Raw genomic sequence first — 26094 nt, forward strand, 5'->3', positions numbered from 1 at the left:
TGCTTCCCCTGATGGCTGCATTGCAATTCTTATTCAAGTACTACATGCTACAAATATTTATTAAATCTACACCAAAAAATCTGGCAAACAAGTATCACTGGCCTTAGAGTACTTACCTTGTACTAGGTCAGAGAAAATAAAAACACAATATAAATAGATATAAATAAACATACATATATGCATAGGTACTTATAGTACAATGCATAACTAAGCATATAAGTTCAAAGTGTGGATCATATGATGTTGTTAATCACTATAACCTACAATGTGCAATGTTTTAGGATTCAAATCATCTTTTTTTAAGAAAAATTGATTTATTCTAATTTGTTATATATGACAGCAGAATGCATTTCAATTCAGCACACATATAGAACACAATTTTTCATGTCTCTGGTTGTACACAAAGTAGTCACACATTCGTGTCTTCATACCCGTACTTAGAATAATGATGTCCATCTCATTCCACCATCTTTCCTTCCCCTATGCTCCCTTCCTTCCTCTCCCTCCCCTTTACCCTATCTAAAGTTCCTCCATAACTCCTATGCTCCCCCCATCCCCATTATAGATCGGCATCCTCATATCACAGAAAAATTTGGCCTTTGGTTTTTTGGGATTGCCTTACTGCACTTAGCATTTATATTCTCCAACTCCATCCATTTACTTGTAAATGCCATGATTTTATTTTATTCTCTTTTAATACTGAATAGTATTCCATTGTGTATATATATTTTCTTTATCTATTCATCTTGGTGAGGCTCATCATGGGGTCTACACTTTTAAGGTCACAGTGAATCACTATGAGTTCATCACCTCGTAACTACTCTGCTGTTTTTTGATAGTTGCAATCTCTGACTAGTGTAGAAGTGGCACATGGGTAAACAAAAAAAGACTGTAGAAAAGGTCATTTTTAGTGCCCTTAAAATGTATCACCCTTCTCCCCCTTTTCCTTCCTGCTTTCCTCTCTCCCTTCCCTCCTTCTACTTAGTCCATTCCCTTTACCAAAAGTACAAATTCTTTCTTGGTTCTATAAACTCTCCATCCTAAAAGCAGCAAGGTTTAAATTTTGGTAATGCTAGAAAGTTTTTTTTTTTTTTATTGAGACTATATAGACATTTTCGTGGGGCCTCAAAAGCTATGTGAAGTTCACTGCTGTTTGACTCTGGAAACCAATCAGTATTTTTATTTCTTTGATTTTAATCAACCTAGTTCCATTATTTTTGCAACAATACTGCAGGATACTGAATAATAAATCTTTTTTTGCTCTTCCAGATCAAGACCTATACACTCTTAAGTTGGAATGACTTTTGTTATCAGATTGCTTAGAAATACATTTTATTCCTTATGTTCTGTTCCATGTGCTCTGTTTTGTTATAGGCAGGATATCTGTGTAGGAACATGATGAATCCAATTGTGTGAAATCGAGTTGAATCTTGGATATTGCTGATATCCATGTGTACAATAGATATGGACAATACCTACTCTATATTATCCACTTAGGAGTGTATTTATTTCACATGCTTATCAATTTGGGTAAAGAAAAGTGCTCTTTTTAATAGGTGCTGTCAGTGCTAAAGCACTCATTGTTGTCCTTCAAACGACCCAAAGCCATGGAGATGTTAAAACTCTACTTCTTATTTTCTTTGCAGTTGCTGGTGAAAGAGGTATGATTATACTTTTTTTCATTTCTTTCTTTTTCTTTTCTTTTTTTTATGAAATAGGTTTGCTAACATCTAGAGTTTTTACCATGTCAAGCTCATTGTAATCTTTAGAAGGTTACATTCATCATTAATATTACTTATAATTATCAAAGTTGGGCCAGGTAATTGTTAGCAATCTCTCTTATATTGGCATTAAATAACTATTTTAAACTAATATTTTTTTTGTTCTTTTTCTTTAGGGATATGTAGATCAAGAGGGCAATCCTATGGGGTTTGCTGGACTTGTATCGCATTTGCATTATCATGAACCTTCTAATCTTGTTTTTGTCAATTTTCTTGTGAGAGGTCTTTTCCATAAGCTTTGTCAGCCAACTGAGAAAGGTAAGCTTGGAGTCTATCTATCTATCCATATATCTCCAAAAAGTAGCAATAGATTTATAGAAAGTTAGCACTTCATGAATGTTTTTCTCTACAAAGAAAATACAGTTAGTATGTATGTAATTTACAGTACCCCAAATTAGACAAAATAAAACACTCACTAATATCGACTATATGGGAAGCAACCATATTTTGTGACATCTGCTGTAAAATGTCAACTTCTTGAAACTATTAACTTCAGGGACTCCTTGCCTATAGGATTCAGAACATATTGAATAATATACAATTTTTAGAATAAATATATTCTCATCATAAAAAAGGATATAGGAAAGTAGTATGTTGAAAATAGAAAATTATCCAGAATTCTAATATCCATAGATAATCACTATTAGTATTTGGGAATATTTTCTTCGAATATAATTGTATGGAATAATTAAATAACTGATATTATATTAATTATATAATCTAAAATCTTGTTTTACTAGTAAACACATGAAATTTTGCCCATATAATGTAAATTTTTTAATAATTTCCATTTAACACAATTTTTATGAAAAGATTTTGATTTCATTTAAACAATAAAGCCCTTACATAGTATCCCTAAAATAAATGTTACCCTCTCATAATATTTGTGTTTAATTTTTACATTTCCTAATGCCTGCTGAATTCAATGCCTTTTACATTACCTTACCTTCTATATTGGTTGATAAGAACACTCTATTTTTACAATAGACGTAGTTGGTGTGTTGTAAATATACATTGTTATATGACATAAGGTTATTCAGGGAATTCTGTTCTTCAAAAATGTGTGAAAGAGGGGAAATAACTTCAATCCATGGGATGTACAATTCCATTCATTGATGTGGAGATAGGTGTGTATGATTGCAAACAAGAATATGGAAAATTTGAGAACTTTATGAGGGAGATGATATCAATATCAGTCTTGTAAACTAGGAAACTAAGGCACACAGAATACAGAGAAGCTAAACAAATTGGCATGGTTCTGTCCTACAGTTTTAGTAATTCAAAATCAAGATTGAAATATAAGCAATCTGAATCTAGAGCCAATGTTATTAAGCATCACTTTTTTTGTTGTTTTTTTGTTTTGGATACTGGGATGGAACCCAGGGGTGTCTCATCATTGACGTCTATCCCCAATCCCTTTTTATTTTTTATTTTTGAGACAGGGTCTCACTAAGTTGTTGAGAGTTTCATTAAGTTGTTGAGAGTTTCATTAAGTTGTTGAGAGTTTCATTAAGTTGGTGAGTTTGGCCTCCAACTTGCAATAATCCTGCCTCAGCCTCCCAAATTGCTGGGAATATAGGCATGAGCTACCACACCCAGGACATTTCAGTTTTTTTTTTTTTTTATCACTTGAGTATAGTGTTCATGTGTCATGAACTTATAGCAACTCAAGTTGACGACAACTTAGGTCAGGCAAGCAGATAAAGCCAGGTGGCTATTTTGGGCCAGATTTTAGAAAGTCTTAGAAAGTTGGATTTTGTTTATCAGTCATTGAGTCAGAGAATTTTGAGTAGATGAGAGAGACATGATTAGAATTCTGATCATCTACTAGAATAGACCAAAGTGAGGAAATAAGGCAATTCATGTTTGGGATGACATGAATCTGAACTCAGGTAGGAGCAAGACTGAAATAAAAGCACAGATGAAAACTGTTATCAGTACAGTGATTCTGTAGTACTATATCTGTCTCAATTTTTTAATTTCTGTGAAATGAAATGTAATATAACTATCAATTTAAACATAAAAATAGATACTTTTCACATTTATAATAAGACATTGTTTCTCATAGGCTCAAAACGTTTTTCTCAAGATGTTATGGAAAAACTAGTGTTAGTTCTGGCACACCTCTTTGGAAGAAGATATCTTCCAGCAAAGTTCCAAGATGCTAACTTGAAGTTTTATCAATCAAAGGTAAAGTGTATGATGGTGATAAAATTTATTCATTAAGGTTATTAAATAGATAGTCCCAGAATGATTTAGCAGCAGTAAGGTTTTATTTTCATAATTTGTTTTGTAGAATAATTTGTTCTTTTCATAGTTTGTTTAATGTTTAATATATAATTCAAAAGTTGTCCTCTGTAAATCTATTAAAAAGTTAAATGCCTTGAGTAAAAAATAAGATTGAAATCTTACTCATATCTTTCATTTGCTTGTATTAAATCAGAGCATTAAGAAACTAAAATAATCGATATGGGTAATTACACATTTAAGTGAAACAACCATCCCCATGATTGAATCTACAGTTCTCTTAGGATCTTTTTACCTTGATATAATAGATAAAATTGCTATTATAATTATTGAGGAAAAGTTGACTGAGGGTACAATTTGGAATATAATACTATATAGTACTATTTGCATATAGTACTATATGTTGTGAAGTATAGCACATTCAGTGAGAAAGCATTAGACTAGTCATCTAGGAAATCATCACTTTACTCACAGACACCAAAATCATAGAAACTCTTTTCCAATTTTATTATTTTATTTGCAACATTTTCTTTGGTCATGATTTCATATTATTTCAGATACTATTACTGATGTAGTTCATTAGAATCTGAGAAAGTAGGATATGCTAGTTTATACCAGATAGTCTTAGTGGAAAGATGCTATGGAACAAAAAGAGAAGAGTTCAGTCTACATCTTCTAATCCTACAATGTTGAATTAGAAATCTGTGCCCTTACTAAATATCCTCTAGATCAGTGAACACAACATTAGTCATTGAAATATTATCACACTTTTCCACAACATGTACATTCTTGAAATACTATTTAATTGTTCTATTTAAATAAATTTGTATTTACTTAGAACTAAGTCTCTATTCTTAAAAAGAAGGCCATCATATAAATACAATAAAAGTAGATTCTGAATAGAAACATTCTCTCTCTCTCTCTCTCTCTCTCTCTCTCTCTCTCTCTCTCTATATATATATATATATATATATATATATATATATAATGATGATTGGAAATTCTTCTGCTTCCAGGTAAGATATACTCAGTAGATAGTTGTCATTCTTCCTGCAGCAGAGAGCTATGAAAGAAATGATGACTACATGTATTGAAATTGCATAGTGGCAAGAACTTTACCAGATATGATAGAAATTTCCAAGATAGGTTTTGTCTCAGAGAACTTGCCAACCCTGGACATGGGTGGAAATTGAAGTTAGCATATTTAGAGGGCCTCTCCAGTGAGAATAAAGAAGGCCGATAAAATTTTGTGCTTATATAGAGCTCAAGTTACAGATTAAAAATTTTATAGACTACAATCATGTAATGTGTTTTTATCACTCTGTAACATACAAGTTTTGTGCTCAGAATCCCAAGTGAACCATGACTTAGGAATGGAGACAAAGCAGATATAAACTGAGTATTATTAAAATTCCAAAACAATGAGAGTTAACTTCAGTCTACTTGAATGGAGATTCAAGTAATTCTTAATTCTTAATTCATTGCTGCTTTCTCTTTTGGCCAAATACAAAGATAGGGAAACTTAGTTTGATAAAAGATAGCATCTTAAGCCTATAAAACACTTTTATAAGTTATTTCTGATTTGAAAGCAAAACAAAAATTCTAAAGAAGTGAGTAAACAGTAATATATTCCCAATAAGCAGGAAGAAAAGCAGGTAACAGTAGGAGACCCACATATTTGGAGTTAAAATACAAACAAGGACTTTCAGTATGACTAATATGTTGCAATAGGGAAAAACATAGACAAAATTGGTAAAAATGATGGAGAGTTTCACTAGATAATCAATATATTTAAAAGTGATAAATAGACATTACAAAACTAAAAATACAATATTTGACTCCCAGAATATATGCAGCAGAAATCAGGATCAGTAAGTTAATATAACTCAATATAAAGTACCCAAAGTATAACCCAGAGAGAAAAAATTAAAATAAAATCAGGTGCCATAAAAGATAAGTGGACCACACACAGGAATCTGAAAAGAAGAAGAGGAATAAACATGACACTAGAGTCAAAAAAGGCTAATGACTGGGAATTTTACAAGTTGATGAAAGACAGAAAACCCATAGTTTCAAAAACTTCGTCAATTTCAAGAACTGCTGAAAACCACAGGGATACAAAATGGCAGCATGCTTCCTTCAAAGAAGTGATAGCTAGAATGACACCTGACTTTTAAGTCAAACTAATGAAAGCTAGAAGCAATGGAATAATATATTTAATGGGCTGAGTAATTCTTAATTCTGAAATCTAAATATATTCTTCAAAAGTAACTTGAGATTACTGTGTGTTCAGCATGAGTTCTGAATTTGCTGCTGTTAAGTTTGCAAAAAAGAAATATCACACATTGTAGGCAGATGGAAAAAAATATGAAATTTGGAAACATAAAAATGCAGAAGAGAATGAGGAACACACAGAGAGTAATAGAAGGAACACAGAATTAAGAAAGATAATAAAAGAGGAGAAAATGTTACATAACAGATGGTACAAATAAGAAAAAATAATGAAGTAGAAAACTTAATTATACTTTTTTTTTTTTTTTGGTGGTATTGGGGATTGAACCCAGGGTCTTGTGCATGCAAATCAAGGACTCTACTGACTAAGCTATATCCCCAGCCCCAAATAATTAAATTAAATATAAATGTACTAAATATACCAAGTAAAAATCCTATGATTTTCAGATTTTATTTTTATTTTAAAATAAAGCCATATACTTTATTGAATACACAAATATGTGTTTACAAACAACACAAGTATATTGCATTTTTTGATATGATATCTCAAGAAAAGTTGGAAGTAGAATGTTGAAAAAGGATGTGGCAGTTAAACACTAACCAGAAATACTTTAATTGCCAGGAAATTAAACAAATTAATTTCCAAATGCACATAGGACAAAAAAGAAGTAAAGTGGAAATTATAAAATATTTTTTAAATTAATAACAATGAATGAATGAGACATACAAATCCTAATAATAATAATGAGGCAATGCTTGAAGGAATATTTAGAGTATCCAAATCACATATTAGAAAAAGAAGACAGTCTGAAAAACAACAGCCTAAGGAGCTGGGAAAAAACCTGTTACAGTTTAGACATGAGGTGTCCCCCAAAAGCTTAGGTGGGAGACAATGCAGAAAGTTGAGAGATGAAAATATTGGTTATGCTATCCTTGAGGTAATCATTACATTAATTCACTAATAGATTAACTGGGAGGTAACTGTAGGCAGTTAGGTAGCCGTGTGGCTGGAGGCAACAGGTCACTGAGGGAAAGTCTTTAAGGTTTATATTTTGTCCCTGGTGAGTGGAGCTCTTTCTGCTTCTTTATTTCCATGTCCTAAGCTGCTTTCCTTCACCACACCCTTCCGCCATGATGCTCTGCCTCACCTCATGACCAGAACAATGGAGTGAGCCATCTAAGTACTGAGACCTCTGAAACCATGATCCCCAAATAAACTTTTCCTCTGCTACAATTGCTCTTGTCAAATCTTTTGGTCACAACTGCACAGAATTGACTAAAATAATAACCTAGAACATATAGAAGGAAAGAAATAATAAAATAAGAGCAGAATTAAAGTAAACTGAAAACAACTGTACACAAGGGAAATTAACAAAACCTAAGTCAGGTCTTTATAAAAAAATAATAATATTGATAATATTTAGCAAGTCTCAGAATAAAGAGAGGCAAAAATGCAAATATCAGGAAAGAAAATGGAACATTATTTCAGATATCAAAAAGAAAAAGGACATGATGAATTACTTTATGCTAACAAATCTGACTTGATAAAATAGACAAATTCCTGTAAAATTTATATTTCCAAAACCTACTAAGTAGGATATAATAAAATTTTAAGTGTCTGATATCAATTAGAGAAATTTAATCTACCATTAAAAAAAAAACACAAACTATTCTATTAAAATACCTGAGACTCAGATGGCTTCACTCGTCATTTACTTCAAATATTTAAAGAATATGTGTATGTATGTCAAGGCATGAGATTGTATACCTAAAATATGTACAATTTTTATTTATTAAGTATGTCTCAATAAAACTGGAAAAAGAGAAAAACCTCAGTCTTAGGAAGCAGATAAACTGGGTTTTGAGTATAATCCCAACAACTCAGGAGGCTGAGGCTGAGGCAGAAGGGTCACAAGTTCGAGGTCAGCCTCAGCAACTTAGTGAGGACCTAAGCAATTTAGTGAGATCTTTTTTCAAAATAAAATTTTAAATAAATAAATAAATAAATGGTGCTGGGGATGCGTCTCACTGGTTAAGTGCTCCTGAGTTCAATCCCAGCACCAAACCAAACCAACCAACCAACCAAACAAAAATCAAAAAGAAGAAATATTTACACTTTCTAGGTAGGAGCAAAATTTAATCTTAATACCAAAACTCAAAAAGAATGGTACAGAAAAGAGTCATATATCTTTCATGAATATAGGTAGAAAAATAATTAATAAAATATTTATACAATGAATCCAGTGAGGGTTAAAAAACCAAGTGAAGTTTATTCCAGTCATGCAAGTATCCGTTATCTTGTTAATCGCTCTCTAAATGTGTCATCAGAGTCTTTGAAATGTTTGGAGAAGTTTAATGTCTACTTGAAGGTATGCTTCTACTTAAAAAGTAGTTTCAACTGAGTTGTGTCAAAGCAAACTTTTAAGAGCAAAGAATATAGAATTTGTTTTTAAAAATGCAAATAGAAACAAAAAATAAATTTTACTTTAATTCCACTAATGAAGGAATGAATCAATGGGATTGTTGAATAAACATGTTATGATGCACAGTTTTTTGCCTTTTTTTATATCAACAATTCAGTTTTTAAGGAAAATACATGGATTGCTCTGAAATCTGCTTGGCTTTTAGGTGTTCCTGGATGATCTTCCTGAGGATTTCAGCGCTGCTTTAGATGACTATAATATGCAAGTTACAAAGGACTTTGCCTGTTTTCTGCTAATTGTGTCCAGATTGGCGGATATGAAACAGGAATATCAACTCCCACTGTCAAAAATTGGTAAGTATATTTTAACTGCATTGTGGAATAGTTGAAGAATAAAAAGTCTTGCCTAAGATTGTTTTATCTCAGGGTTTTGATTGTAGCTTTTTGCAAGGACACTTGCCTAGAATCTTCAAGGTCCTGGGTTTGATCCCTAGCACTTGAAAACAAAAAGTGTAAACACACACACACACACACACACAGATGTATATAATTAAAAGGTTATATTTTAATATATTTTATTTTATATTATACATACACATACATTTTACATACATACATGTATATACACATATCTATAATCAAAATATTTTAAAATTATTTAATTTAAAACATACTTTTTAATCTCAGAGGAGGACTGGAACCCTGGAAAGGTCAGCCTGCCTTAGAAAAAGGGATTCCTTTTGCTTTCCAAAGAAAGAAACTGATAATTAGAAGTTGAACGGGTAGTGGAGAATGAAACTAAGTAGTAAATCATCTTGATTAAAGGCTGCCTTTGAGTCAAGCCTGGAAAATGAAGTAAGGACATCTGGGGGATAAAGAGAAATTAGAGACTAATTAGTTATGTTTCTTTTTTTCTTGAGAAGAAGTATACTTACTTTTCATGAGCATAGGCTCTGGTCAGATTTCTGGGTCCAAACCCTGGTTCTGCTACTTATTAGCAGTGAGATTTGGGGCATGTGACCTCATGATCTTGACTTCGTTTTCTCCATAGGTTTGTGAGAGAATAGTACTAGTTTGGGTGAGCTTTAAATGATTAATATATATGAATATCTTAAAAGAGAGCTTGGCACAGTTTACTATGAGCATTTGTCTCATTTTTCTTTTTTATGACTAATAGATGGAATCATTCTGGAGGAAATAAATAGGAGAAGGTGACAGAGATAAAGGAAAAGGTTTGTGTTTCAGGTAGTTATATACTGGTTTCCTTATTTCCTAACATCCTCCATTGGACACATTCAGGGAGGTGGAGCTTAGGGCTTTCCAGGTCCTATTAAGGTAGGAAGCAGCATGAACAAAAGCAGACAGTGAATGTCCCAAGGGAGGGGAAGTGGGAGCATGTGAATATTCTGCCTCCATTGCATATGAGAGCCCAGTTTGAATATATGACCTGGAGCTTTATAAGAGCGTGAATGGAAATGCACATTTTCTCACCAATCCCCATACCTACTCATAGTGGCTTATTGGCATATGCCGCAGTCTGGCTGGGCACAATTCAGGAGCCATTTGTCAAAAGAAACGAACTTTATTTTTAGAACACACGCCAGACCACACAGCTCTTCATGAATTCCCTCAGAGCCCAACTGCCACCACTGGCTTCCCACAAGCCTCTCCACCTCCCCCACTCCTCCTGCTCTTGAGGCCGATTGACTGGGTCGCATGGGCGGAGCCAAAAAAAAGTCCCCCAATGAGCAGCTCCGTGGTCTGAAAGGGTGGGGAAACAGCCCAATGAGCATCACCACAGAGGGGCCAATCAGATGGCAGCTAGAAGTTTGCTGGGGCTGCAGTGAGCCAATCATCAGCTAGAAGCTGGAAGTTTGCTGGCAGCTGGAAGTTTGCTGGCAGCTGGAAGTTTGCTGGGGCCCCTTCAGCTGTGGCTCTCAACAGGCATACCCTGTCTAGAAAACTCTAGGTCCAGTCTGAATTCAGATAGCTAAAGTACCAAGGTAACGATCATTTTCTGTAAACCATGTGAGCTGGGCCAGTGGTACATGCCTATAATCCCAGTGGCTCAGGAGGCCTAGGCAGGAGGATTGTGAGTTCAAAGCCAGCCTCAACAACTTAGTGATGACCTAAGCAAATCAGTGAAACCCTGTCTCTAATTAAAACACACACACACACACACACACACCCCACACACACACACATACAGGGCTTGGGCTGTATCTCAGTGGTGAAGTGCCCTTGGGTTCAATCCATCCCTAGTATCAAAAAAGAAAAAAAAAAGGTAAACAATGTAAATTCAGTTTCTTACTACCTGTTGATCCAAGCAACTAAAACGTAATGCACATTTTTAAAGCATCAATGCTAATGTTAACAGCTCACACTTGTTGAATGTATCCTAACCCTAGCTGTGCCACTTACTTTGTGCAGGACAGTTCATTCGGTCTACACCGTGACAGTCCCTGAGAAGTTGAATGGCCCCCCTCTAGCATGGTCTAGAGCAGGTACACAATGTTTAGCATTATGACTAAGTTCTAAAAACTAACCTATCCCAATTCCTGTTGGTCAGAATTCACAGGTAAAGAATGTGAAGACTCCCAACTCGTATCTCACTTGATGAACTGCAAGGAAGGAAGAACAGCGATTTCACCATTTGTTTGTCTTTCCGGGAATTTTGATGATACTTTACTTCAATCAGAAATCTCAAGTCGTGTAAGTGAAGAGTGGGGTTTGTTAATAAACCTCCGCAGGGCTTTACCCCATTCTCAGTGATGTCCTAAAGATACTGCTTTTGAAGTGTGCCAGATTCTGGCATACAAATTATTACAGATTGCACTCTAGAAAGCTTTGTTTCCTATATTTTATTTAAATGATTGCATATCTATTTTGAAGCATCTTGCACAGGTGAGTATTTACAGAGCATTGCTTGATGGTAATGCACTTTGCCTTACTCAGCTCACTTTACACTGTTTACTAGTCAAGTGCAAGATATAATCTCTTAAAACTTCCTATTTATTATTTATTACAGTTTAATACTAAATATGTAAACTTACATTTCTTTAAAGAACGTGTAGATGAATGATGAAGCATAAAACTATAACGAACACCCCTTAGAACTAAGGACCCATATGTTTCTCCTCTATTTCATTGTCTCCCTTCTCCTCCCTTCTCCAGAGTCTCCTAAACTTTGTTTTTCATTCTTCTTCTTAAAAATGTCATATTACAGATTTACTTTTAACATATGCTTGCTTTTAATTTTACAAAAAGTGAAGGAATTCCCAACTGGAGTTTCCCAAAAATGGCTTTTTTAAAAAAAAATTCCATGTTATGCCCCTGATTCATTCAGGTTGTGACTTGAAGCTCTATTTTATTTTTCCTACTTCACGATATTTCATAATATAACACAACCTGTTGCTCTATCTCCTGTTGATGATTGTTTGGTCTGTTTCTAATTTTTTGTTTTCTGTTACAAATAGAGTTGGTATAAAAGCCTGCTGCCATTTGTAGTCTCCCTAGCAGTATCCTAGAGGCCCATTGACCCCGTAAAGTACAGTTCACAGAAAGGGGCAGACAGAAAACCATTTACTTGCCTTCTTCCTCTCTTTGTGGTCTTTCTTCTCATCCTTCTTTATTATCCCCCTTTTAGAACCCGATTCCCAGAATAAAAGTTGTTCAGTTGATTTTTCTCTAGTTACATATAAGCTTCTAGCTCCTTGGTCTTCTGTTTGCAAAGGTATTCCCTGTCCTGATGAGGACAGTGGTCGAGTTTTAAATGAGTTTTTCTTTCCCGGTCAGTCTAGTGGTGGATGGTTGAACTTGCCATCAGTCTACTGTGGAAGCAGTGATTTTCGCGGGTAGAGCTCATCCGTACTCTAGGCTTGCTTAAGATGTGGGAAAGACACCTCCTCTTTCCCCACCAAGAGAGTGCTAGAAAAACATTGATTAAAGGAAGTAACTACAAGGTTTGCTATAATAAATCCTAAATTTTCTTTACACATAAGTAACTAATTGATATGTATATTTCTTCAGGTCGTTCTGCACACAGTTGGTGTCAATCACATTCAAGCCCCTGTGCTGTGGCCACAAAATTTTGACAGCCAAGGAAGAAAAATGCCACTCAATGCTTATGCACTTGATTTCTACAAGCATGGTTCCCTGGTAGGATTATCCCAGGACAATAGGTATGTCTTCTCTCTTGCCTCCACTTCCATTGAATGAATCAATTAAGTGGATTTTAGGGGAAAGCTCTCTGTACAGTTTTAGGTAGAGGTTAGTCATGCTAAACATATAACACTTTTGCTTTACAGACTAATGGCAACAAATGACAAATTCTATCCTTTTATGTGTGTGTGTGGTGGAGAGGAAATATTACTGGGGTTTGAACCCACAGGCACTTAACCACTGAGCCACATTCTCTGCTGTTTTTACTTTTTTATTTTGAGCCAGGGTCTCAATAAATTGCTTAGGGCCTTGCTAAGTTGCTGAGTCTGGCTTTGAACTTGTGAACTTCCTGCCTGAGCCTCCTCAGCTGCTGGGAGTGTGCCATCGTGCCCTGCAATTCTGTACTATTGATTGTGCTTTACCAATAACATGTTGGCACTTAGGCCATCTCACTTGACATAAAGATAGATCTCAAATATATTTTTACTTCTTTCAATCCCATTTATCCATTATTAGATATTTTAAAACTGAAGGACAAATAAAGACCATCCTATGCTCTCTTTTATATCTGAGAAGAGTATACACAGAGTATGTAATTCACACTTCTGAGGATGTGACAGTTGCTTTAGCTCTTTGTCAGGGATACCATTATCAAAAGTAATAAGCAGGGTTATACACTTTTAAATTTACCTGGGAATGGAGAAATTGACATGGTTCTGAGTACATAGATGTGGAGATGGGTTCACCAGAGTAGGAACTCAATATGCATTTTACATAAATTTTTGAGTAATCCTTATTAAAATATTTTAAAATTCTGAAATTCTAGAGCATTTTTCAGAATGTAGAGCATTCAGAAATGTAGAGCATTTTTTATTTTTAGATCTGCTTACTGTGAATAAGCATTGGTGTTACATTAGTAAATAATACATTTGTGCCATTAATTTTCAATTTTTTGTTGTTGTTTAGGTTACATCAAGGGGACGCTTACCATTTGCTGAAAGATTTTGCACTCACCATTAGATCTATCAGGTATGTTGTGTATTTAAATATTGCATTCATATTTTTCAATAATTTAACTGCAATTCAAAAATACACTGAGGTCTTCCTTTGAGCTAGATACTTGGAGGTGCCATTGAGCCTCTTTACACATTCTATGCATTTTAATTTCCCAGAGGGTCTTTAGAACGTCTCCTCAACACCGTGTTGCATATTTTCTATAACAGAATTAATTCCAAAGCCCATCTGAGATGAAGTTGCATTATTAATGTACTGAGGCACTACACACCAATAGGCAGGAAATTCCAAAGCCTCCCTGACCCCAGATCCTAAGATTCTCAATTGTGCACCAGCAGTGTGTCAACATACTTCAGAAGGCCCCTTGGGGCTCCATCAGGCCTTTAGTTTATATCCACGTGCATACTCTTGAATCTCTTACTTTACCCAGTGTTTTTTCCAGGCTTCATCTGACTCGGATCTCTCATGTTGATTTCTGTTTTCATCTTTAACAAAATCCACTGGGGAACCAAGTGATATCAAACTTTATATGGAGGTCTATACCTTTAGGGTCCATTGGCCATCTAAAGCTGCCCAGTTAGATGACCATCTTTGTCAAGCCTCAAATCTGCATGTACTTCAATTCTTTACGGATGTTCCTTCACTCTGTCAGTTAGTTATATACATTTAATTTACTATAAATCTTTTTATTATTGGGTTTTTGCTAATCAGGTCATCATTTTTTGTTTCTTTGATATAAGCTGAATCAGGCCTGTATGAACTTTTAATACAGAGAGTGAAGATTTAAGGATGCTAGAGCAGAAGAGAAAGGTTTTGTTCATGTGGAGTACTCAAGATAGAGTATTCCTTGAATAGCTCAAAATGGCCCCAAGTTATTTTAATCTCCAAAATGGTCTAAGAAACTCCAGGGATTTTGGAGCTGTTTCCAGAAATGGGCTTATGAAATAATCCATTCATGCATTCATGTGACAAGCATTGATGTATTATTCGTTCAAGACCCTTTTAAAAATCCGGGATAGAAAGAGTCATTAAATATATCCCCATTTAAAAAAAAAAAACTTGCATAGTGAAAGACGGAGACTTGTAGATGTTATAAATATTGTAAGAGTTATCATGGCAGATACAGAGTAACAAACACTGCTTGGATATAGAGGACTTTAAAAGGAATTTTTTTTTAAACCAAGTCTAAAAGCATAGGACAAAGGAGATAGGGTTTTCAGAGTGTACAAATGAGAAATGTTCTGATGTTCCAGGGATAGGGTTCAAGCTCACTATGGTGACATATAGAATATGGGACTTGTGAAGATACTGGGCTGCTGTAAGCAACAGGGAATTTGGTTCTATATTAGGAAGGATGCTAATGTCATATTATAGAAATTGGGCTTAGGCAGTGCATGAGCATGAGTGTGGCATATCTGTGGTTTATATGTGTTTATATATGGTTGTCTCAAAGTTCATAACTGTGAAAAAGCAAGAATAAGTGAGGGTATGAATTAATGAAATAGAAGTAATGACACAGAAGAGTAATTAGGGAAATTGTATGAATTCAAAGAGATTGGTTTAAATTTCAAGCTGCTGGAGTTTTCTATTTTAGTTAACTCTATAGAAAACAGAGAGAGAGAGAAGACAATATTTGGGGATGAGAACCAAAAATAGTGAGTTAGAATTTATCCTTATTATGGGATATCTGGGGGACACCATCAGGAGACAATGTCCAATAGTTACAAGTATAGGTCTGTAATTCAGGAGCAAATTCAGTATTACAGACCCCAGGTCTGATCATTCTTGGTGGTAATTCAGTGAAGACACCAGGATTTAAAAAAAAAAAAATGAACCCTAGTGGAAATAAGATGATGCGAATAGTGAAAAGCTAATAAGATGTCCTGATTTTTTCAACCTTTGGTCAACCCAGTTACATTTTTTCATTTGTGTATCTCTTCTCTCCTTTCTTAATACTGCTATATCAGATTACCTTAAACTTAATGGTGTTAACCAACACAAATTTGCTCTTACCGTTCTGGATGCCAGAAGTTCAATATGTGACTCACTGGGTTCAAAATGATGTGCCTCTAGGAGACAATCTATCTTGTTGCCTTTTCCAACGTTTGAAGGCTGGAATTCTTTGGTCCTGGGTCCCTTCTATCTTCTAGACCAGCAGTGGTCAGTAGAGTCTCACACTGTGCCTCTGACACTGTCTCGGGTCTTCCACCCCTGTGTAGCTTTGGATTGCATAAGGCCTACCTAGATGATCCTTGGTACTCTCCTAGACATTTCCTGGGTACTCTCCTAGGCAATCCAGGGTACTCTTCTAGGCAATCCAGGGTATTCTCCTAGGAAGTCCTGGGTACTCTCCTAGGCAATCCATGGTAGTCCCTTTAAGGTCAGACAATCAGCAACTTTATTTTCATCTGCTGCCATAATTCTACTTTGCTGTGTAACTACAACATGTTCATAGGTTTAAGGGGATTTGGATGTGGATATACCTAGAGAGCCATCATTTTTCTTATTTTCTCATACATATATGTAAAGAAACAAACATTTTTTTCATTCCATAGGGATGGTTGTCTGTGAGTTTCAGTATATCTTGGGCATAATAGCAGAAAAAACAAAATATGACTCTAAGATACTTACAGAGAAAATGTGCTGCATTATCAAAGAGAGGAGGGATCAGTTTTACATGGAATTTGGTGGCTTTTCAACACTCCTAGTAGTAGAGGAACCTAATGGGAGTTGTCTTTATTTATTTATTTATTTATTTATTTATGGATGTGTAAGGTTTTTTTGAATAAATATTATTCCTTTATCACTATCTCTCATATTTAGCCAACATTGTTGGGTCATGGAAGGGATTTGCTGACTTCTGCCCACCCAGGGAATGCCCTTATAGTATGCAATGTTATTAAAATGGGTACTTTCTATATTTTTTTTTCTATTTGCAGTGTTTCCTTGCGGGAGCTATGTGAAAATGAAGATGACAATGTTGTTCTGGCCTTTGAACAACTGAATGAAACCTTTTTCGAGAAATTTAACAAAGTCTGAAAACAAAGTCTATGCAAAAACCACTTTAAAATATTCTCATAGAAGTTTATGGGTCTTGTTTTATTCTTGTGCCTTTTGTCAGAAAAATGTATGTGACAAAATGGAAATCACAGCACAAGTTAAGGAGAAGCAGTCGATGCTGTCACGTTCTATCACGAGTGCCCTTAGACAAATCATTTAGTAAATCTGAATCTTAGTTTCTTTTTGTAGTTGGATAATGCATAATTGCTTATGTCTCAGGTATGTTGAGGATTGACTGAGAATGTACAAGAATTTGTATGTGACTGAAGAACAATTTTTATTCTATAAGATCTATAAAATATTACATTTATAATATTTTTCTCTCTACTGTGAACATTTGTAAAAAGTTTCTAAGGCTTGAAGAAATGACTGCAGTTTCCAAAAACTGAAATATATTTTTACCAATTAACCTAAGTGGTAGTACATGATTTAGATAGGTAGCTATTGAAATGTACATTCTAGTAAACAAACTACTTTTAAAACTACGAATGAAAGTTTTGGTATAAATTTTGTGATGCTTTAAAAGAAAACATCTGATGATTTGCTTTATATTAGTTGTATATACATGTCTGGAAAACCAAAAATAAAATAAAATGGACTAAATCTTTTAGTATTTATTCACTGTGTGAATTATATGCATCTATGCATTTTTGCACTTATACATTTCATATACATACGTACATAATATAGTATTTTATATGGTACATATAGAATAGTTTATATATAATAATTTTCTCTCCCTAGCTTCAGTCTCAGATCACAGTTCTCATATTTAGTCTAGACTGTTAACTTGAACATAGAACAAAGAGTCTATTGTCTCCTGCCACCTCAATGTTTTACTGAATCCTGCTCTTTTGCATGACATTATTTATAAATACTTTACACTGGCTTTGGGAAACACCTGTGTCACATTTTTCTGGAGACAGAGTAAGGCTTGATTCCCTGGATCTGGCACATCATTTCATGTGCCATGTTAGAAGGTTCTGCTTTCGTCCGGCTAAATCCATTTTCATTATTTAAAAGAAGCACTACAACAATTTCTAAGCACCAAGACCCTTAGAAAATAAGGTGGTTTCTGCTGACTCTTAATCTGTATTCAAAACAGTGATGTACAATATTAATATATTGTCACACTGTCCTCCCTACTTGTAGTTATGAGGCTAATTGAGACATGAAGATTTTTTTTCCCATATGACTAAGTCAATCTAGCTTCCTACTTTTTAGACAATAAATAATGTTATTTTTTTTCAGCTGAAATCTTCTTGAAAGATGGGAACTATTCCTAACCTCCTTGAAATGGGTCCAATGGGGCAGCTTCCCTTTTGATTTTTAGCAAAAATTAATCAAAATACATTCTACTGTCATGTATATCTAAAAACAACAAATTAAAAAGTAAATTTTAAAAAGGCAAAAGGACTAATCAGAAATAATTTCTAAAGAGTGAGGTTAGGCGTAGGATATTCGCAAAAGGATAAAGTAGGAGCTATTTGGATTCATTTTCCCTCTACAGAAAACCAACTAAAAACTATCCAGTAGTAATGCTTTCACTCAGAATTTCTGTCATAGAAGTCAGTATTGGAGGCTGTAATTATGTCTTTTATCTCAGAAAAGAAAATTCATGAGCAGACAGTAAGGGAAACAGATCTCTTTAAACCACACATGTCTTTCCCAAGTGGGTGGGTGCTACATATGGAATAGTTCTCTGAACTCAAATAGTTTCTATGCTGGAATAAGTGAGTTTGAGGTGGACATCTTTTTTCTACCATTCTGGGACTCTTCACAGTAAGCCCACAGGAAATATTGCAAGTGCCTGCATTGGTCTGCACAAAGATTTATTTTTAAGATATGACTGTGAAAACAACAAAAGCAAAATGTGACAAAGGAAATTTTATTAAAGTCAAACTCGAAAGTTCTGTGTAAGAAAGAAATAATCAACAGAATCGGAGAAAATATTTGCAAATTCTTCATCTAACAAGGGATCAATATCCACAATATAAAAGGAACTTTAAACAAAGCAAAACAAGAAAATCCCCAAGTAATCTGACTTCCAAAAAATTGGAAAAAGATCTGAATAGACATTTTTCAAAAGGAGATACACAAATTGCCAATGGGTGTATGAAAAAATACTCAGTATCACTAATAATGAAGGAAATGCAAATCAAATTCACAATGAGATGTTATCTCATGCCAGTTAGGGTGGCTATATTGAAAAATTTGAAAAAAATATAGCAAGTACTAGAGAGGATGAAGGGAGTTGGGAACTCTCATACATTGTTGGTGAAAATGTAAACCAGTACAACCAGTATGGAAACCAGTTTGGAAAATTTTCAAAAAACTAGAAATAGAACTAACATGATCTAGCAATCCCAGTATTGTGTATATTCAAAGGATTGAAGTAATTCGATCAAAGAGACATCTGCACTCATGTTTTCTGCAGCATTATTCATAAGAGCCAAGATACCAAATCAAGCTAGGTGTCAATTGACAAATGAAAATACATAATAGACAATGGAATGCTGTTTAGACACATTCCATAACAATGGGACCAAGGTCCCATCCTGGAAACACAGGCTACTGTCTTGAAGACTGCCACTGAGCTGGGAGGGAGAGTAGGGGAAGGGAAAATATAATGCTACAGTTTTCCTACTGTTATGGGATAGATAGGAGATGTCCCCCAACAGCTCACATGTGAGAAAAAGCAAGAACATTCAGAAGTGAAATGATTGGGGTGTGAGAGCTTTAACCCAGTCAGTGAAATCATCTCCTCATGGGATTAACTGGGTGGTAACTGAAGGTGGGCAGGGTGTGAGTAGAGAAGGTGGGTCATTGGGGGCATGGTGTTGGGGTATATATTTTGTATCTGGTGAGTGGAGATCTCTCTCTGCTTTCTGATCATCATGTGAGCTGGTTCCCCCTGCCACACTCTCCTGCCATGATTGATGTTCAACCTCATCTCAAGCCCTGTGGAATGGAGCCAGCTGTCTGTAGACTGAGAGCTCTGAAATTGTGAGTCCCCAAATAAACTTTCCCTGCTTAAAATTGTTCTTGTCTGGTCTTTTAGCTATAGCAGTGAACAAGCTGACTAAAACACCAACCCTATTCACTCAGAGTTAACACTTTGACTTTTTTTGGGGGGGTGGGGGGTGGGGGGAGTCTGACAAGTTGATTGTATTAGTTTTTGTTTCACTTTTTTGGGATGTTTCTGCAAAACATCTTGCAGCTGCCTGCTCTGCTATTTTCATGATGTGACACATGTTTTAATGTGTGGAATATTTAAGTCTGATTGATATTAATATGCTAGTACTCAAAGTTGTATTTTTCAGTCTAATGATTAGCCTCTCTGTTAATCAATTTATACTTAAACTATAGTGCAATATTGCATAGAAAGGGCATGATCACTTCTCCTCTTTCTATATTTGGTTTCATTGTGTTTCTGGATCAGCCAGAATTTCAATGGATGTTTACTATTTCCTTTTCTTTAGGTTGGGTACATAGCAGAAACAATTTTATTCTCATTTTATTCTCTTAAATATTGCTTTATTATTATTATTTTTTTTTCCACCAAGCTAAATATGGGAGATGCTTTTAGCTTAATCAGAGACTTTATATTTGCTATTCGGTTTCAGATCCAGAAAACTTTTCTGCATTTGAAGATCATATAACCAATGTAGCATCATTTAAGCATAAATAAATACCAATGAGGATAATTCAAACACTAAATTTTTCACAGAATTTCAATAAGTGATTTATGTGATGATGAAAACAATAATGTTATATCAGCATTTAAACAACTAAATGAGGCATTCAACCCAAGTGCTTGGGAAAACAGAAGATGCTGACGATATTAAACTTTACTGTAGTGTCCTTTTGTATTTCGGGAAATGACTTATGAAGGGCTCTGTGAGGCCCACTCTTTCTCATATGACTTAGATAAAATTCAAGACTTTTTTTTTTATTTTCCAAAGGTAATCCTTGATATACCTTCCAAATTCCCATTCTTTGTTTCATAAGTTAACCGATCAACACCCCCCCCACACCACCCAGCCTTCTAGACAATTGGACTTCATCAAATTTTAGTTAGGCTTCTTCCCTCCCTAGAGTTTCGTGAATTTGACTCACCTTCAGACTGAGCCTCTGATGAACAGCTACTCCTTAGCTCTGACTCCTGAAATCTGCCTGGTGGCATTCTCTGATCATTTTTCCTGATCAACTGTCCACGTATAGATCAGCTGTCACGAAGAATATCAATCAAAGCCATTCCCAGATAGACAATTTAATCATACTTTGTATATATCTTACTCTCTCATACCTCATTCTTTCTGATTTTATTTATTCCTCCCTATAATCAGAAAAAAATCCCTTTTCTGACTGATCTTCGAGGTCCCTGTACATCTCCTGGTCAGAGTTTCCTCTCTGTCACAGTAGCCCCCTTTTCTATCGCAGTTAGCCCCCTTCTTCCATTCCAGAGGCCCCTGTACACCTATTGCCATAGTCTTTATGAATAATGTCTCCTTCTGAGACCCAATTTAGGATTTGCTTTTGATTTGATAACAGCATGTTGTACCTAAGGAAGAAAATGTAGTATCTAGCCAATATAGAGATTTCATAACTATTGAACTACTTACAGAAAGATACCATAGTGAGGAATTTTAAAAATATTTATTTTTGAGTTATAGGAGGACACAATGTCTTTATTTTATGTTATGTGGTTCTGAGGATCGAACCCTGTGCCTCAGGCATGCTAGGCGAGAACTCTACCTCTGAGCCACAACCCCAGCCTCAATTTTTTTTAATATCTAAATTCTAAAAAGGAATTTTAACATTTTCTTCTTTATGGTTTTTAGTTGACAAAAGTAGTAGGTATGCTAAATACCTTCAACAATTATTGTATGAGGCTTGAAATTCTGATCATGATTTTTTAAAAAAGAGAAATCAAGCCCAATTTAAAATGACATCATACTTTTACCATAGTATTAAATTAAAATCTGGACAGTGATCTCACAAATCTAATTATTCTTAAATTTTTAATGTTTGTACCCTTTTTTTTCAATGTTTCAATTCATCCCCTATCAGATGCCAGGTACTTCTTCCCCCTGAGACCAGCAGAAGCCGATCCACGGGGTCTGAGCCATAGGCTATTGAAAATGGTTCCATGCAGAGGAATAACTTCTGTTGTCCCCACAGGTTCATCTAGATTCATTACCTCACCTACTTCACTACCTCTGCTTTCTGGTATTGGATTTGGGGTTTACTTTGTTTGGACTGGGAGTCCTCTGTGGTAGATGTACTTGCCTCTGCTTTCATTCTTGGCAAGACTGCCATATCAGTGAGGTCCTCCCAGTAGCTGATATCAGTGAGTATTGTCTCCTTTTTACTCCTAATTTACTGTATCATGAGAGACAAAAGGAATTAGGCTGCATTGATAGCATAGAGCATGTAGTAATTTCTAAAAGTCTTTGATGTTAAGGAATAAAGACAGTGAACCACCTTTTCTGGCATTGCTTGGGCAAATAGTTGATTAAGTACTGATTAAAAAATTTTAAAAAAATAGCTAGAGATAAATTGCCTTTATCAGAGTATCTGCAAATACAACTAAATACACACACACACACACACACACACACACTCAGCCCCCTCCCCAACACACTATTTGCATGTAAGTCTACATATAAGTTTCTTGTACATCTAAACCAGATAAGCATGTATCTTGGTGCATTTTACTGTTTTATATCTTTATTTTTCTTTTACAGCCTGCTTTAGGTGCTCATTTTAGCTTTATTGCATTTGTACAAGATTCTAGAAAATTTCTCTAAGGACAGTGAGGACATACTGAATTTTCATTAATCTCTCCAAACATGCCACAGACAATCTTGAGCTGACATTCTTGTAGGGTGTCGACAGTTCACCCTTAAATAAAAATTTCCAATAGCATGTTTTTTCTTATTCCATCATGCATAATTTACTGAATTGTTGATTGATACAGATGCATATCCAGGATTATATATTTCCAGTAGTAGATTTTTTTGTCTTGGAATAATTTTAAAGATGATAGAAAAGAAATATGATTCTATAGTTTTGTTATCGTGCTAATAATAATGAATTTAGCAGAAAGTCTGTCCTTTGATGTGCGCATGAAAGGGAATGCATAGCCCTTCGATTCCTTTTCTTCCTTCTCTTTATTTTAGTAGTCATCCATGTCACCAGCACAGATAGCAAGTAGTGCTTTTTCATAGTGGCCTGAAGCAAAATTCTGTAAAGAAAAACACATAATGTATATAAAATAAAATCTCATAGTTGTTCTAAAAAAAGACCCATTGTTCTTCTGCATTGCAGTATGAGAGACCCATGGACCATCAGTCTTTCTAAAATTATTTATTGTTTTAATCTAAAGATTCAATATTTTCTGAGAACTATTCTCAGTTAAAGGTATTGAAAAATTATAACATGGTTATAGTCAATAGTATGTGGCTTATATGAAGACAGTGGAGCCCTAATGTGTATTTGTAAGTACTATAAACTTACATTAAAATGAAATCTTTTCTTCAACTTTAGAAAGAGGTGCCCTGATATTGTTATTATTATAGATCAGTATAGAGTCTGGAAAGCAAATGGATAATGTGTTTCAAAAGATTTAAAAATACTTATACTCATGAATGCTGTAATTTTAACTTAAGAAATATATCTTTAGGAATCTATTATCAGTTATCAATGAACACAGAGATTTAAGACTATAATCAAGATATTATTATATATACTAGTGAAAACTGAAAAATAATATGTACAATATGTAAGGTAGTTTTTGTATTTTACAGTTTATACACCAGGATACCATGATTCAATAAAAATATCCCCTTTTGGTAGCAAATCGCTATTTATTTCTTACAGTCCTGGAGGCTGGGAAATTCAAGGTCTAGGTGCCAGGAGATTTGGTGTTTGCCTGCTTCTCATAGACAGCCTTCTTCTCTTTCTGATCTCCCATGGAAGAAGGGACAGAGGTGCTCCCTGTGTCTATTTTATAAGGACACTAATCCCATCCCTGGGCTTATCCTTACTATTTAATCAACTCTCAAATACTCAACCTCCTAACACCATCACTATAGAGGAGACACAAGAATTCTGACCACAGAAGCACCTGCCACAATATTTTATTATAGATTATCTGTGGTAGAGAATTTAGGGCATTTTTGTTTTCTTTTTGTTTTTTTCATAGTTTCCAAATTTTCCAAAACAAAAAAATAAGTAATATTATAAAACTAAACTTTGTTAAAAATCAACTATTAATGTTCTTTTATGTAAAATTGTGTCTTTATGATTCACTGCTTTATATGCACATAGTAAAGTCACATTAATTATCATAAATACTAGTAGACTTCAAGATGGCTGTGATTAATTATAAGAAGTGTATAAGATATAGTTTATTCATCTAGAAAATGAGTGATATGTATTTCTCAGTGGGAAATGTTCATCATCACTGAAAGAGTTTAGCATTTTGAAGGTGGATATAATGAGAGTTTTATCAAAGATAGAGGAATAAGATTTCTTTTAATTGTTCCATCAACTTCTAGAACCACTTTGGCTCTCAAGGGCTTATAAGATCTTCTGGATTTTGTGGTTTCTTGATCTTGGGTTGTTGAGTTGTTTCTGGTTTACTCTGTCAGTAAACTAAAAAGCTGTTTCTTACTATTAGAAATTTCAGTGGCAAACACCGTGAGCCAGATAACAGTGCTTATCTATGTGCAAAATATACATGAAGATAGATTCTCAGTACCCTGTCCTAGGTCTAAATTCTCTGCTCTACCATCTTGAAAGTCTTTGTGATTTTTGTTTGAAGAAAGGGCCAAGCATTTTATTTTTCACCGCCTCCCACCCCCACTCCGAAAATTAGATAGAGGGTCTCACATACTCTGGTAATTCTTTGCTAGGTTTTACAAAAAAACCTAGGGTAAAGTTCAGAAGGATCAGAATGAAGCAATTGCTTGTTTACTTCTGAATCATGGTTTCTTTGCTTTCTAAAGGTTAAAAGGATAAAGCTGTGCAGATTTTCACATAACAAGTAATGTTAAATTCCTCCTGATCACAGTTGATGGTACTTGACTGGCTGCCCTGCCTTCCATGATAACGAAATAAGAATCTTCTTCAGGATTATGGGGTCTTGCTGCAAGATACATTTTTCTAGATCTGAGCAAACCTCAGAATTTAGCTCTTGCAGCACAATTACAGGGGATGAATATTTTACATGATGGTGTCAATGATTTTGCTTAAAATAAAGACAAAAAATCTTCTGTCTGGTAAAGGGATTTTCTTTCCAACCTGTTCATTTCATGTATTAAAGGTTGTCTAAACTGTGAAAGCAGTTAATCCCATCAGAAGAGTTAATTTTTTAGACTGTAAATGAAATTATTTAAATGAAAGCTTTTATCTCAGTTTCAAAAAGTAGGAGACTTACTTTGATATCATGAAATAGGGATTTTCCATATCTCTCTTTGTAGCATTTCCTTATGGTCATCAGGTCTATTTCACTTCTGGCAATTAGTATCCGGATTACTGTTTTATTATGAAAACCAAAGTCCTAAAAGATTCAGGAAAAGGGAGGAAAAACAAGAAAACAGTGCCTTAAAGTCAGCATGTCCAATGGCCACTCATCTCTTTCTGCAGCAATCTGCTCTTTGACCCATGGTCTTCAAACTGTAAACACATCACTGTCCCCACAATCTCCAGGTCACTGTCCCCACAATCTCCAGGTCAGAGCCTGAGAGCTGCCCTGTGACTTCACTTTCCTCCCTGTGCTCTCACACTGAGCCATCCTCTTCCATCTGTCTTCCTAACTTAAACCCCAGGGTCATGCCCTTGACTCTGACCCCCAGCCCTCTGTAGTAGTTCCAGCCTTTCCCAGTCTTCAGTCTTCACACTGTCTCCTTCCCTCTGCAGGGTGAACTGCACATCTGATCACAGGTCTTCCTAGGTAAACCTGCTTCCCCGTGGGGATACATTCTGCACTCACGTGAGCATTGGCCAGTCTGAGACAGCAATTACGTTTTCACTATTGAAATATTGTAAAACTAAGAATTCTAGGTACTTAAAATATTTGCTGGTGAAAATTCAAATACTGAAAAACAAAGTCCACATTTGCACTAGCCCCCGGAAACATTCATGAAGGCAGGTGTGTGTGTGTCGGGG

At 35.0% G+C, this 26094-nt stretch overlaps 2 protein-coding genes across 6 annotated transcripts in view; one reads left to right on the forward strand and one right to left on the reverse strand.

The window, feature by feature from the left end:
• Positions 1-17534, forward strand: part of Ddx60 (DExD/H-box helicase 60) — a 99618-nt gene extending 82084 nt beyond the window's left edge. For 3 of the 5 annotated variants that reach the window (XM_015486229.2, XM_048791710.1, XM_048791712.1), the window contains 8 exons: positions 1557-1661; positions 1898-2039; positions 3850-3971; positions 8889-9036; positions 11252-11394; positions 12712-12863; positions 13810-13872; positions 16797-17534. In XM_015486229.2, coding sequence (XP_015341715.1) covers positions 1557-1661; positions 1898-2039; positions 3850-3971; positions 8889-9036; positions 11252-11394; positions 12712-12863; positions 13810-13872; positions 16797-16896 — 975 coding nt within the window. In that variant the 3' untranslated portion in view covers positions 16897-17534. Of the gene's footprint in view, positions 1-1556; positions 1662-1897; positions 2040-3849; positions 3972-8888; positions 9037-9859; positions 9928-11251; positions 11396-12711; positions 12864-13809; positions 13873-16796 lie in introns of those variants that run through there. The other 2 variants (XM_048791711.1, XM_015486230.2) reach the window with 2 other exon arrangements.
• Positions 17535-22632: 5098 nt separating this feature from the next.
• Positions 22633-26094, reverse strand: part of Anxa10 (annexin A10) — an 81028-nt gene continuing 77566 nt past the window's right edge. The window contains exons 11-12 of the mRNA XM_015486231.2: positions 25364-25486; positions 22633-23167 (exon numbers count right to left, since the gene is read on the reverse strand). Of these exons, the coding sequence (XP_015341717.1) occupies positions 23099-23167; positions 25364-25486 (192 nt within the window). The 3' untranslated portion in view covers positions 22633-23098. The remainder of the gene's footprint in view (positions 23168-25363; positions 25487-26094) is intronic.

This window comes from Marmota marmota, unplaced genomic scaffold (genome assembly GCF_001458135.2).
Source record: "Marmota marmota marmota unplaced genomic scaffold, marMar, whole genome shotgun sequence".
Taxonomy (NCBI): Eukaryota; Metazoa; Chordata; class Mammalia; order Rodentia; family Sciuridae; genus Marmota; species Marmota marmota.